Raw genomic sequence first — 14,338 nt, 5'->3', positions numbered from 1 at the left:
TCAAATCGAAAACTAAGGATATGACGGTCTAAACTCTCCATGGAATTGATGTAACAGCACTCCAACGACAGACTGCACAAAACTGCGTGCTATGAATTGCTTATTAGGTATGAAATTTAAGCCTTGCACTTTATTTATGTGCACAGAGACTAACAGGAAATTAGAGAGAGAGAAAGATATGAGATGCAGATGGGATCAATTACAAGAAAGAGAAGGTACCTTTGCTGCAGCTTTTGGTTGCGATACTGCCATCCCTCCAAAAGCATAGCGTCTGATGATTGGTTGGATTGTGGCCACAAAGTCCTCCAGATATCTCACACTCAGAGCAATCCATGGCTCTCCGCCAATCAACCACAAAGCCATTGTTCATAGCATCGCCGAACCCAGTTACCAAGGTATCACTATTGATCTCTTCCCGCTTCACCAATCACCACTACTACCACCTTCTCCTCACATTCTATATTCAGCCCATATGTATCCCACTGCGTCGTCTCGATATATGACTGCTTCGATCCCTCATTTTTCAAGCACCCTATGGGGTTGGAAGGAAGATTATTGACTTTATTATATACGCTGCAACTGAAGAAGAAACTCAGGTTCACATTCAGCTGATCATCAACACTCAGTGGGAGGTTTCCTAAGCTAACATTGTGGCGTGCTCTGGGGCAGGATTGGCCCACCACATCCATGTCGACAAGTGTTAGTGTATGATTACGGTAATTTATATCGGTGACATAGTATGTGTCGCTTGGAAGACTGATAGTGGGTCGGCCATGACCGGAGCAGTTGAGACCAAAATCATGGTAACCACAGTATTCTAAGGCGGAATTGCTGTTTACCCAGAAAGGATACTGAATGGAAACTCCATTACCGCAACCAGCAGAAGGGGAACATATTGAAGTAGAAGAAGATACTTCGGCAATACTGTGCCCGAGGCAGAAGAAGGAGAGAGCAGCAATGAAGTACAAGGGTTTTGACGTCATGAGCTCCAAGTGTCCGAAAGATGTGAAAATTAAATGGTTTATTTATATATCATCCTAATGGTTTTCTTGCTATAGAAGGCATGAAACTGTGGATCTTTTTGTGAATATGAAAACATTATATAATACACAGGAACAAAAGACTCCATAGAATGAAGTATTTCATGACGACAACAATTGTCTCAAGTTTTATGAAGTACAATTAACGATTAAAGATGTCAATATTTCAACAAAAATCCGTGTCGTTGACTGTTCCAGTACGGTCTGCCGTTATGACTTTCCAGGATCATGCATGGTAAACTTCAAGGAAATTTCTGCGCGCCTCATTTCGAGGTTTTGAACATCCATCGAATTGGGTCACGGTTTTAGCATTTGGAAGATAGCGAGGGGGGTTATTCCGATGGTTGAGAAAAGTAGAAATGTGGGACAACTTCCTTTTCCTAGTAAATCCGTTGCATAAAATTTGTTCCGGATTTTGCAACGGAAATTTTACAAATCCATTAGAAAGCAGTTCATGATATATCTTCCTCTATTTTTATCACAATTTTTATTTATTATGTACGGAAAATGGAAATCAGAATTCCCATCGCCGTCGGCTAGATTTTCAATTTCAATTACATTCAGCATCTCTCACTCTCATTTTCTTCGCCCTTTTTCCTGTGCAACTTTTTCAATTGTCGAGATGCTTTGGAATATCCTCTGCGATTCCAATTATTGTCAAAAAATAGTGTGCGTCTATATTTTTGGATTTTTTTTTTAGAACTGATATTTTTTTTTTACTTTTTTAACTATAGAAATATGAAAGTGAAAAAAACTCAAATTCGAATTCGATCATCTCCACCACCAGTAGCGGCAGAGTAAATAGAAGACCCATTTGGGGCTCTTCGAAGGCCGAACTCTCACCGCCCGTCGTCTCTTTTGATGGTGATGGTAGTTTTTTTTTTTTTTTCGCCAGAATTAAGTTATCTCAACTCTTCCATAGTTGCATGACTAATCTATGAATATTAAATATTAATTGAATCAGTTATTTATAATAAATAAGTGTTATTTTTTAGATATATTTTTATTAATCATGTATATTGAAAATTATATAATTCTTGCAATTCTGTGAAAATTAATTAGGAGGTGAAATAAATAAATGTGAAAAACAAAATAAAGTAAGAATCTTATATTTAAAATTAAATCAAATTTTTAATTAGTTTTTATATCAAGTATGGAGTTAACATTAAATATTCAAGGATTAGAGGCTGAGTCCTAGACAAGTCAGAGGCAGAGTTACAAATTTTCACCCACTGCGTGTCTGTGTATGACTTGGTTCAACATATATGCTGCATACCGTTTAAAAAAATGCATTTTTTTAAAAATAAGTTGCAATAAGTTTCTAAACAAATTTCAGGTACTTTTGAAAAGCAACTTTGCAATGGGAGATTTTCAGTAATTTTTCTAATATAATATTCTCAATATTTTTATGTTAAAAATAGAAAATATTTGAGATCTCCCTTCATTATCTTCACATCTTGAATTAATACTCAATAAAAAGGATTGTGTCTGGCAAATATTTTAAAGTTTGAGATGAGCTGGCAAGTTCTGCTTCACCCAAAAGACAAAAGCAATTACCCTTCTACCTTAATATAAAATTAATTAATTAATTTAAGTAGATTAAAAATATTAGCTAAATTAGTTAATATAATTTTTTTTCTCTAAAATATCCAATCATCTTTCTTAATTTTTTCCTTTGAGGGAATATCAATAGGGTCAATTTTAAAAAAAAAAACCTGTGAAATAAATCTTATATATAAAACCAATATTAACTCTCAAATTAGATTATAGATTAAATACCGGAAGAGTAAATGAAACTTTAGAATAAGGCAAATAAAACTAGCTGTGCTATACTTGAGGCTGTGATTATTGAGTATAACTCCTTCAGTCTTAAATATAAGATCTTTCTACTAATGTGTATAAGGGTCTTATATTTAGGACCGGAGGAGTAATTATTAGTATAGAGTTGCCTTTATTCAAATTGATTGCCTTCAATGGGATAAAGGGGATAGACGCCTAAACGGCTTGTTTCCAGTCAAACTCAATAAAATGGAATCAATCTTCTCTTGCGCTTATGCTTTAACTTTTCTTGGGACGATCAAGTTTGACACCTTCAGGATCCTTGGTTCCTGATTAGGTCTTCCAGTAATCCTCCATTGCTCCTTTTCTTTCACCCCGAGAATGGCCGAACTTTTCCAGGCGGGGTCATGCCGGAGTGGCCGTTGACAGATTTGTGAAAATCAAATAATACTTTTCCATTCCCCAGAAAAAAAAAGTGTTTAAATTTTTAAAAAATGATGTTGGCAAATTTTTTTCCCAAAAATTAGCTTTTTTTCCCCAGAAGTTAAAATTAATATAGTTGCTTTCTAAATTATTGATGCGTTTTGGAATTATAAATTATTAGCTTTTTAGATATGATAAGAGGATTGGAGACTTGTAATGTTGAAAAAGTAAATAATGGTTTTTAAAATTATTCATTATACTTTTTCATAAATTTATGATAATAATTTTATTAAAAATAAAATTATGTTTTAAAACTATTTAATTATTTTTTCATATAAATCCTAAATTTCATTTTTATCGCAAGTTTATTTCATACAGAGTGTTATTTTGCACTTCAATTTTTCTAGTATCAAATTTGAGTTCAAAGGGGATGAAACACTTACCAAGCATGTGTTTACTTTGAATGGGTGAAGGAACGTAATCCACATTCTATTTACTTCTCAGCAGGATCGGTTTGACTTTTCTTTTCAACGATTCTTTCCATTTTCTCTCTCTGTTTTTCCTTAGTAATAAATTTCTAATAATTTTTTGTTCACCATTCATGCTTGAGTTTGAATACTAAGGGGGTGTTTGGCAACCTCCAAACTATGGTTTTAGAAGCACTTTTCTGCAAAACGAGACAAATTCCTCTACATATTTACTTCGTAAACCGTAAAAATACTTCTGAAACCATAGTTTGGTTTCTATCCAAACACCTCCTAATTGTTAGAAGGCGTGTGCCTCGGAACATGCATGTTTCTTCACTGTGTTGTGCATAAATTATGGACAAATTTTCTCATGGTCATCGCTAATAAAATAGCTTTAAGACGTCCTTTTGTTTTTTTGGGCCAAAATTAAGACGTCCATTACAAGTAAAGAAAATGACTTGTCCAGTCAAGATTACTGGACGAGGCCAATTATTGGTCTGGAAACTGCTTAATACTGAGGGTATTTTGGACATTTTAGACTTCAACGAAGAAGTTGCATTCACTTGCAAGTCATCGTCTTCCACGTTTCCAGTCTAGCATGTCTTCCTTATCTTGCACCTCGGCCAAATAGTTAGCTTAGTTGGGATGCAGAGTGGGGCCATCCAAAGAAACAACAGTGAAGAGGGCAATTTAGGCTTTGCTCGGCCACATTATTGAGGATAATGGCCACATCACTCCTACTGTTTCTTCTCTGTATAATCTAACTTCAACCGCGTCAGATGGAGCCTCCATACTTATATTGCAACTTTGCAAGATAATGAACATAGTTTGCAGTGAGGATTTTTAATTGGTCCTTGCTGGTCCCTCCCACCGGAAAGAATGAAGAAAACCTTGACAAGTCCACAAAGATGCTAAGAAGTTCAGGAAAACATATGTACAAGATAATCTACGTCCTTAATATAGAAGTTAGATAATTAATTTACAAATATTAAAAAAAATATTAGTTATTTGTAATTAATGAATATTGTTTTTTCTAAAATACTCTCATTATTCATATTCATTATAATAAAAACCTTTTAACATGTACAATCACCATCATGAGACTATTTTGAGAGAAAATAAATAAATATGTGAGATAAAATGGATTGCTGTCTTGTAACCAAATTGAGTCGTCAACTAACTCTTATATTTAGGAATGGAAGCAATATTATTTAGCACCCTGATGTCCATTAAAGACCTATCTATATCTTATCTTGTCGCTTACATTTTATCTTGTCGATTAAAGAAGCTTTCCTGCAAAACCTTCTTTAATCGACGAGATAAAATGTATCATGAAAAATGCCATCCCTGCTCTCAAGAATATTACAACTTTATTCAATTTCTAATTATCTAGGATCCTGAGGTGACTTTTTCTAACAATTATACCAAAGAATCGATAGATTCCCCCACTTGCGAAGTAGATTTTGTAAGAGATGTCAATCATCGTTTTTTTTCCTTTTCTTGCGGTTTTCATAAGGAGACACTGTATCGTAAAAACTATTCCCATAAATGCCACCTCATGACTGATGTGGGCATATATGGTATTGATAATTAAACTAGCTTGTCGAGCTACAACGGAAATTTTAAACTTGGGGCTTGCTATGAAATGGATTGCACCTGAACCTGATTTTCGATACTGTAAAAAATAGTAGACGCTGTGGTTTTCTTAAATATAAATTCTGCTGCTTCTGTAAGGATACAACTCATCTCAGAAGTTAGTGGTAAATGTTAATGCATTCATCTGCATGTCATAATTTCCCATTGCTAAATTGGATAACTTTTTTTATCTCTGTATCCTTTGTTTTGTTCTTTCTTAATATGCAAATTCTAGCTAGTATTTAACCCCACTTTTCTTTCTTTGTGTGTTATTGCTGGAACAGGAGGACATTCAATTAAAAAAAAGAAGTCATTGTAGGTAATAGATCTGTTTTTTGTTTTTTTCTTAACATACTTTGTGTTTCGCTATAGTGTCATGCTCGCATTCTTTTATTTCTATCAACGTCGAAAGAAGACCGGTTATGTAAAGTCATACACACAAACACGTACTGCTTCTTCTGTTTCATCCGTGAAAATGGAGGATTCTGAGATTAATGCAGGTAAATATTTTGGAGTCCCTGTCTTCGCATACAGTGAACTTGAAGAGGCCACTAACAATTTCGATTCAGCCAGAGAACTTGGAGATGGAGGTTTCAGAACAGTATACTTTGGTAATACTGCGAATTTAGTCCCTCTAGAATCCTAACATTTCATAACTGCCAGTACTCATTTTCCTTGATCTTATGATGTATCATCTCCAGGTAAACTTCGGGACGGTCGTTATGTTGCCGTGAAGCGACTGTACGAGAACAATTACAAGAGAGTACAACAATTTATAAACGAAGTTCAAATCCTGACACGCTCGCACCATGCAAACATTGTGTCCCTCTATGGCTGCACTTCCAGGCACAGTCACGAACTCCTCCTTGTATATGAGTACATTCCTAATGGAACAGTCACGGATCATCTTCATGGTGATCGAGCAAGGCCAGGCTCACTGCCTTGCAATATCATAATGAACATAGCAGAGCTGGCATTTCAGTGTTTGCAGAATTTGAAGGATAGGAGGCCTTCAATGTAGCAATTTCTGGAGGCGCTGAGGGATATAGAGAGTGATGGGAAGCATAAAAGCAAGCCGGAGGTGATCGATATTTCTGCAGATCATGTTGGGTTGCTCAAGAATGGTCTGCCTCCGCCTTCACTTGATTCTAATTTGACAAGCAAGTCTACAACTTCAAATTCTAGCAATCGAGTGGTGATCTTCTCTCTTTCTCATCTCAGCAAGTTATCCATCATTTATGGTAGAAGTAGCAGCTAATCTACCTATTCTTAGTCTCAAGTTTCTTTCACCTGCCAGCGTGGATAGCTAGGAGATGATATGTATATAGAAGGATAAAAGTTTCCCTGTTTATAATTTTGATCTGTGAAGGAGTTGGTTTTAAATAAATCTTCATCCCCCTTCTATTTTGATCTATTTTGAGATTATAGTGGAAATATAAGTTTAAGCACACCCAATGTGTTAATCCAAAAAAGATAAAGTAACCCCAGTGAAGAATGAAACAATGCCAACAAATCCGGCTTTACAGAGTTATCTCATATAGTCGTAGTCCTCCAAGTTCTAATCTTATAGGGGAAGATATGACAGGCTTTGGATACGTTTCCAATGAATCGCAACTTCCTTTAAAAAGACAAACATAGGGAGAGTGTTAGGATTGTTTTTGGAAAATTAGGGAAATAGGAAAAGATGCTTTTTGCGGGTCAGAACCTTGACTTTCTATTTTGGAGAAAGGGGTGGAAAATTAGCAGAGCTGTAGGGTGACTAGGGACAAAGGCTACGAAGGATTGTTTTTGATAATGTGAAAGTCACCTTTTTGAGTCTATAAATCAGTTCCTTGGTTCAGCAGGAGGCGTGGAGAATTTGGAATTGAATTTGGCCCTAGGGGAAGAACAGAACCAACCTCTCGAAAGTTGGCAAGCACAGTCGGTTGTAGCGTGTCTTGTTTGTGTGGCTTGTGTCTTTGTTCAGTGTTCGTCTGAATTTGTGACTGTTATCGTCTCCTCAATGCGTAATTAAGGATGGAAATAGGCAGAAGCCTTTCAGCATTCATATAATCTATTGCTACTTTTAAAATTTTTGAATGAGTCTAAGCATATTTTCATCAATTCTTTTCTTGACATGAAATATATTTTTGTAAAGTTTCAATTTGAATGGTGAAACTTTTAATGTTGTATCAACAAAGTACTTCATACACATATATATTTGTTGATTAGCATGTCCATAACTTCTTGTTTAAGAACTCACAATATCATGTTGTAGTTTTGATTAATCTAAAACTTATAATTACATCTCTAGATTAAAAGGGTGTTTGGGTACGAGGAAAAGTGCTTTTCAAGATCTAAATAAACTCCTTCATATATTTACTTTGTATACTGTAAAATTATTTTTAAAATCATGGTTTTGATTCCATCTAAACACTCCCTAAGTCTATCTATTGTAAAACAACAATACAATTAAATAGTGTCCTTAATATTACTAACTTATAGTTTATTTTGCAAGAGCATCCAGTAAAAGAAAAATTATGTTAAAATCTTAGATTATTAATTTAATCATGATATATTTTTAGAATAGTTTATTATTAAACAAATTATGTATGGCTAACCAAAAAAAAACAAATTATTGTATGTATATTAACGTAATTGAATCAAGTTTTATGAGATATCATAATTAATAGAATTTTGTTATTTTATTGTAAATTTAAATTAAATTTATTTAAATAATTAAATCATATGTAATCAAACCTTATTTAGGGCATAGTATAAGATCTTAAATAAGCTTGAGGAGTTATATACAGGACAACACTTAAGTCAAGTACCCTAGGTCCATTACACCCAGTGAGCCAATCAGACAAGATAGAGGAACTATGGTAGGAAGAAGACGCTCGTCACGTTGTCCCTCCTAGAACTGGCAATTTCATTGAAGAAGAAGAAGAACTCATCATCAAAACTCCCATAGACTTTTCGATAAACGGGAGGGGGGGATGAGGGGATCATAATGCTCTCTATTCAATAGATTTCAATATGAATTTTCACTCTCTGCTTGCTCCCATTCTCCTCTTTTGCTTTCTTACTCTCTCTGAGAACAAGTCCCATAATTTGCACCCTGGATCTCGTGAAGTACATCTGAGGGTTCTGATTCCTGTTTGATTTCATTTTTTTTTTGGATCAAAAGTTCATCCAATGTGTTTAGAAAACTAAACTTACACATGTAACCGGTTAAAATTTAGAGAAGTCTTGGTAGGATACGATTTTAGAGGTTAAACACTTGAACAAAGATAAGATTTTAGTGGTCAAACAATTTCGGACGCTACTTGTCAACTCTAAAAGTAACATGTCCATTTTAACTTCTTACACAGCTTGACCTGTCCATTTGTCTAACCTCGATGACGATGGAGAAGCTGCATGGCTTTGAGAAATTAATGAACAATCAAAATATCATAGTTAACTCAGACTAATCAGCAAGTCTAAAAATATAACATGCTAAGAATAGCTCACTGGTCTTTGAGCCCTTAGTTGTATTGTAATACCATACATAATTATATTTACATACGTGATAAAATACTTTATTTAAAAGTTCATACGTATTTCTAATATTCATAACAGGACATAATCTCAAAACATTTTTCTGATATAACTTAACAAAATAAACTATTAAAATCTTATAGTCATGACAAATAAAAATATAACATAGTATATGCTTGGGGTGCACAGAAGCCTTCATGACTCAATCCGTCGGTGCCTTCCCTTGATTCCTACTAGATCCTTTGCCTGAAAGTGTTAATATAAGGAGTGAGATCTAACGTCTCAATAGCTACTGAAATTCTAACATATACAAAAAAACCATATATGACAGAACAAAAATTTGGTTTTATGTGTGTTTGTATTTGTTGATGAAAACCATGGATTTATATATTCAACTCAATGTCACTTTCAATTCAACAATATATCATTTTGCAATATGTCTAAAAATAATACAATATGCATCCTCCCTTATATTATTGTCTACCCTTATATTGCTAACTGGAGCCATAGACTAACACATAATCCAATAAGAACTAATCCATTTTATTGAATTATTCTAAGCTCACCAAAACTGGCAATATATCCGACCAAAGATATAGAGCTTAAGTTCGGACTATGGCTCCCATCCTTTGCAAATGAAATAAGGAGGGTCACATGTCCTATAGCTTCAATGAATTCCCAGCCAAAGAAAAACATAAAAGAAGGGGTCTTGACAAGTGCCATCTACTGTGCACCGAGTGATGGCATACCACGTGATAATTTTATATCCAATACAAATCTTCTTCTATTCTTAGCCTAATAGTGCATATGTTATATACAAATAATATTATATCAAAAGCATGTCCTCAAATATATTATTAAAATAAGATAGTAATAAAATTTTTATACTCCTCCGGTCCTTAATATAGGACTTAATTCTTGAATTGGTTTTGGTCCTAAATATGAGACCCATTTCTTATATTTATTAATTTTCTCTAAATTACCCCTATGGATACTCTCTCAACCATAATCAAGTAGAAGAAGAAGAGGGGGTATTAAGAAAGATGATTATGGTGTTTTAGAAAACTTGTGTCACTTTTTTTATAATTAACTAACTTACCTAACTTCCTTAATTTAATCAAATTAGTTAAATGGGTCTTACATTAAGGACTGGAGGAGTACCATTTAACAGCAACTCATTATAATTCAATAACTATCAATATATTTAAATATTGATCATAATTAACAGCAATAAATCTTAACAAAATAAAGTAACATAATAAAACATTTATTTAAAAAAATCATGATATATATATTTCAATATGATATAAAAACTAGTAAATCCATAAAACAATCATACATAATTCACATGTACATAAAAAAATTTTTAGAGTTACTTGCTGCTCTTTAACTTACAAATAATCACACAATGATTACTCCAAAATTCTCAAGAGTCTACAAAATTGCACATAAATATTTATTAATGTATAACTCAAATTATTCTAAAATTCTAAGACTACCCTCTAAACTAAAATTACAAAAAAAAAATTAACTCTCCCAGATCTACCTATTTATAGTAGATATAATATTATTTTGGAAATAAAATTTTCATATAAGACTATTTAAATTTAATAACTTAAATAGATATATTTGTTACCTAAAATATAAATATTTTATATTAAAATCTCAATTATTTATTATAGTCTCATTTAAAAAAATTTTCTTAGCCAAACAACTCCTTTGAAGTATAAATAAATTTCAATTTTTATAAAATTCTCGATTTACAATTCTTCAAGCTTTCAAAAATTATTTCAAAAATGTATCTTTAACCTATTTAACATTCAAAGTGATTAAAACCTCAATAATACATTAAATAACTCAAATAAATTATTTAATTTAAATTTAATTGGTAAAAATATTCTACATGTCTTACATAACAAATTTTTCAACTAAAATCTTAATTTAAAATTCTCAAAACAATCAATAAACAAATATAAACTGATTAAAATCTCTTAATAATATATCTTTTACACAGTTATATATTGTCAAAACTCCATATTTACTTCATGTTCAAACCGTAAAATTTTCTCTACCCAAATATTACCTTATCCTTCAAACATGATGTACTTTCACTCTCTGCCTCTCGCTCTCTCTTTCTCTTCTCTCACTCTCATTTTCTTTTCTGCCTCCCACTGTCTTAATTTACCACTCTTCCATGTTCCAACGACTCCCTCTCTGTTTTTCCTTCCTCAATTAATACTCCTCCTCCAAATTCTCTCTTCTTAAATTGGTTCAGCTTTTCCACCGAATTAAGTGGAAAAGCTGGTTTTTTATAATTTAATAATAATAATAAAATATTATTTTATTTATTATTTTTAATTTAATTTTTTGAATTACAAATATGTTTTTCTAAAAAAATAGTATGTTACATTTACAACCCTTGCTCCCCTCCCCCACCCAAAAAAAAAAAAACCAAACCGAAAAAATAAACAATTTAGCAACAACATTTAATAACCATACATACCGTACTATGAGACCCCACCTGCACTTCTTTCACATTTCCGAACACTAGTGTTCCTCTAGCAACATGTGGGAAGGGCTTTGAAAACCCACAATTTCTGTTGTGGTAGTAGCAGTGGTGGAAGATTCTATTTCTAATGTGAGAGGGGAAGGCATGACAGATTTTGGTGGCATTTCCAGCAAGTCAGGTCTTCTTTCTAACATTTCAATCACTCTACTCATTGTCGGTCTTTGACCTGGAAATGTTTGGATGCACCACAAAGCCACAATGGTCATTTTCTTTGCAATATCATTTTCCCCCTTGTTATCGAACCCATTACATCCCAAACCGCTGTCTTGCTCAAGTTGAGTATAAATATAATTTGGGAAATATTTATCAGTCGAACAATTGGCTTCAACATTCATGTTCTTTCTCCCTCCAACCATATCTAATAGCATCATCCCATAGCTATAAACATCAGACTTATGCGAAACTCCACCTATGTTTCTATTCCAAACTTCCAGAGCAAGATATCCTATTGTTCCTCTCGCTTCTGAAATTGAAATGATGTTTTCTTTTTTAGAACAAAGCTTAGCAAGACCAAAATCTGAGATCTTGGGACAAAAATTTTCATCTAAAAAGATGTTATGTGGCTTTATATCAAAATGTAGAATTCGAGTATTGCATCCTCTATGCAAATACTCAAGTTCTCGAGTTATCCCAATTGCAGTTTGGTACAAATTTTCCCAAGTCAAGCATAGACTATTCTTGTATGCATTGTTGTGAATGAACTTGTCAAGAGATCCATTGGACACAAATTCATATATGAGAACCTTTTGTTTGCCTTCAAAACAAAACCCTAGAAGGGTAACAACATTTACATGGGAAATCCTACTGATGCTGGCAACCTCATTGATAAAGTCTTCTCTATTCTCTTTTGATGCCTTCAATAACTTTACAGCAATAGGGCGGCCATTGAGGAGTTTTCCCTTGTATACAGAACCATAACCAACTTGTCCCAATTTATCTTTGAAAGAGTTGGTCATTTTCTTGACATCCGCAAATTTATATCTTGTGAGAGCTGGAGAACCATGATTTCTAATGAAGGCCTCAATATTTTGGTCATCCTTAGATGTCTTGCATAATCCAATTATTCGCCTCCGTGATTTGATTTTACGAGAAAGCAGCAGTCCTATTGCTCCGCTAATGACTACAGCAGTAACACCAACTGAAATGCAGAGTGGTAATGGCTTTTAGTTAATATGCTTGTCAAAAGAAACTACTATAAAGTATAAAGTAAGTTGAAGAAAAGAACTAAGAGAAGATCTATCACCTATAATGAGTTTATTTCTCAATGCACGTCCGCCTGTTTTATTTCTTAATGCACGTCCCCCTGTTCTAGCTATTATACGCAGAGAAGACAAAGGGGGGGTTACAGACGTATTAGAACCGGTATATGAAGAAAGAACAAAACAAAAGAAACGGATTATAAAAGTTATCCAACTCAGCAATGGGAAATTATGAAATGCAGATGATTGGATTAACATTACCACTAACTCTTGAGATGACTTTTATCCTTATAGAAGCAGCAGAGTTTATCTTTATCAAAACCGCAGTATCCGCCACTTTTTACACAGTAATGAAAACCAAGTTCAGGTGCAATCCAATTCAAAGGAAACGCCCATCTTTAAAATTTCAGTTGTAAGGCTCCATCTGATGCGGTTGTATTTAGATTATACAGAAAAGAAACAATAGAAGTGACACCACCATCATCCTCTGTATTGTTTCTTTTGATGGCCCCAACCTCCCAGTTAACAAGTTGGCTAGGAGGAAGAGGCGCTAGACTGGAAACATGAAAATGGATGACTTGCGACTTGCGAGTCAATGCAACTACTTCGTTGACATCTAAAATCTCCAAAATACCCTCAAGATTAAGTAGTTTCCAGACCAATATAATTGCCCTCATTCAGTAATCTTGCCTGGTAAAGTCATTTTCCTGTCGTTGACGCTTTCATGCTACTTTTTTCCCCCAAAAAAATGATTTTTTATTTTAAAATAATTAATTGAAAATTTTAAATTTGAATCACGCAAATTAAATTTGGGTGCTTATCGGTCTGCAAACACAAAGCCTTTTCAGACTCGAGCTTCGCCATGCAAATTAATATGTGGCGTCCCATGATTTGTCAATGGAAATGCAAAATAACACTCTTTATGAAATAAACTTTCGATAATTATGAGTTTTAGGATTTATATGGAAAGATAATTATTTAAAAAATTATTTTTAAAGTTATAATTTTATTAAAAATAAATTTAATTTTCACAAATTATAAAATTTTAATGAACATCTTTAGAAATTATTATGCATTTTTTAAAAATTAAAAGTATTCAGTACTTTTATTATATCTAAAAAATTATTAATTTTCACTTCTTCCAAAAAGTTATACTCTATCCAGTTCAAAATATAGGATAAATTTTATTAGATGGGTTTTGTTTTATAAGATAACATTTACTTTTGTCTAAGCATTTAATGAATTTTTCTTTTCGATTTTGTCCCTCATATATTCTCTTTTATCTTTGATCATTTATTATATTTTTTTACTTATTCTCTTCATTAATAAAGGTATATTTTGGGCCAAAACTCACAGATTTTAACTAATTTTTTGATAAACATAAATAGATAAAATTTATCTTGTATTTTGACTCGGAAAGAGTGTTTTTTTGAAAATTTTAAATACTTCTATTTTTTTTTTAATGGGAAAGAATTATTTTAAAAGTACCGCCATGCTCTGGAGGAAAGAAAAGGAGCGATTGTGGATTACTGGAAGACCTCAACGAGAACAAAGGATGCCGTAAAATTCAAACTTCATGGTGCCAAGGAAAGTAAAAGCGTCAATCACAAGAGAAGATGGATCCATCGTCCCAAGTGAGAAGACGGTTCTGGTTGTCTAATTACCAATTTATTGAGTTTGACTAGAAACAAGCCGTTTAGGCATCTA

At 33.2% G+C, this 14,338-nt stretch overlaps 2 protein-coding genes across 2 annotated transcripts in view; both read right to left on the bottom strand.

The window, feature by feature from the left end:
- The window catches only part of LOC114748761 (LEAF RUST 10 DISEASE-RESISTANCE LOCUS RECEPTOR-LIKE PROTEIN KINASE-like 2.5), a 31,693-nt gene extending 31,301 nt beyond the window's left edge, over nucleotides 1-392 (bottom strand). The window contains exon 1 of the mRNA XM_028937216.1: nucleotides 220-392. Within this exon, the coding sequence (XP_028793049.1) occupies nucleotides 220-370 (151 nt within the window). The 5' untranslated portion in view covers nucleotides 371-392. The remainder of the gene's footprint in view (nucleotides 1-219) is intronic.
- An 8,695-nt stretch (nucleotides 393-9,087) lies between these two features.
- LOC114748752 (LEAF RUST 10 DISEASE-RESISTANCE LOCUS RECEPTOR-LIKE PROTEIN KINASE-like 2.5) lies at nucleotides 9,088-13,308 on the bottom strand. Its single transcript, XM_028937206.1, has 5 exons — nucleotides 13,082-13,308; nucleotides 12,900-12,967; nucleotides 12,676-12,744; nucleotides 11,367-12,570; nucleotides 9,088-9,109 (listed from the first exon to the last, which is right to left on the bottom strand). The coding sequence occupies exons 1-4, from the start codon at nucleotides 13,306-13,308 to the stop codon at nucleotides 11,411-11,413; spliced, it is 1,524 nt and encodes a 507-aa protein (XP_028793039.1). The 3' UTR covers nucleotides 9,088-9,109; nucleotides 11,367-11,410.
- Between the last annotated feature and the right edge of the window lie 1,030 nt (nucleotides 13,309-14,338).

The sequence above is a fragment of the Neltuma alba genome, unplaced genomic scaffold (assembly GCF_004799145.2).
Source record: "Neltuma alba isolate B1F8T4 unplaced genomic scaffold, ASM479914v2 tig00000931_pilon, whole genome shotgun sequence".
Classification (NCBI taxonomy): domain Eukaryota; kingdom Viridiplantae; phylum Streptophyta; class Magnoliopsida; order Fabales; family Fabaceae; genus Neltuma; species Neltuma alba.
This window is presented reverse-complemented; position numbering and strand designations above follow the sequence as displayed.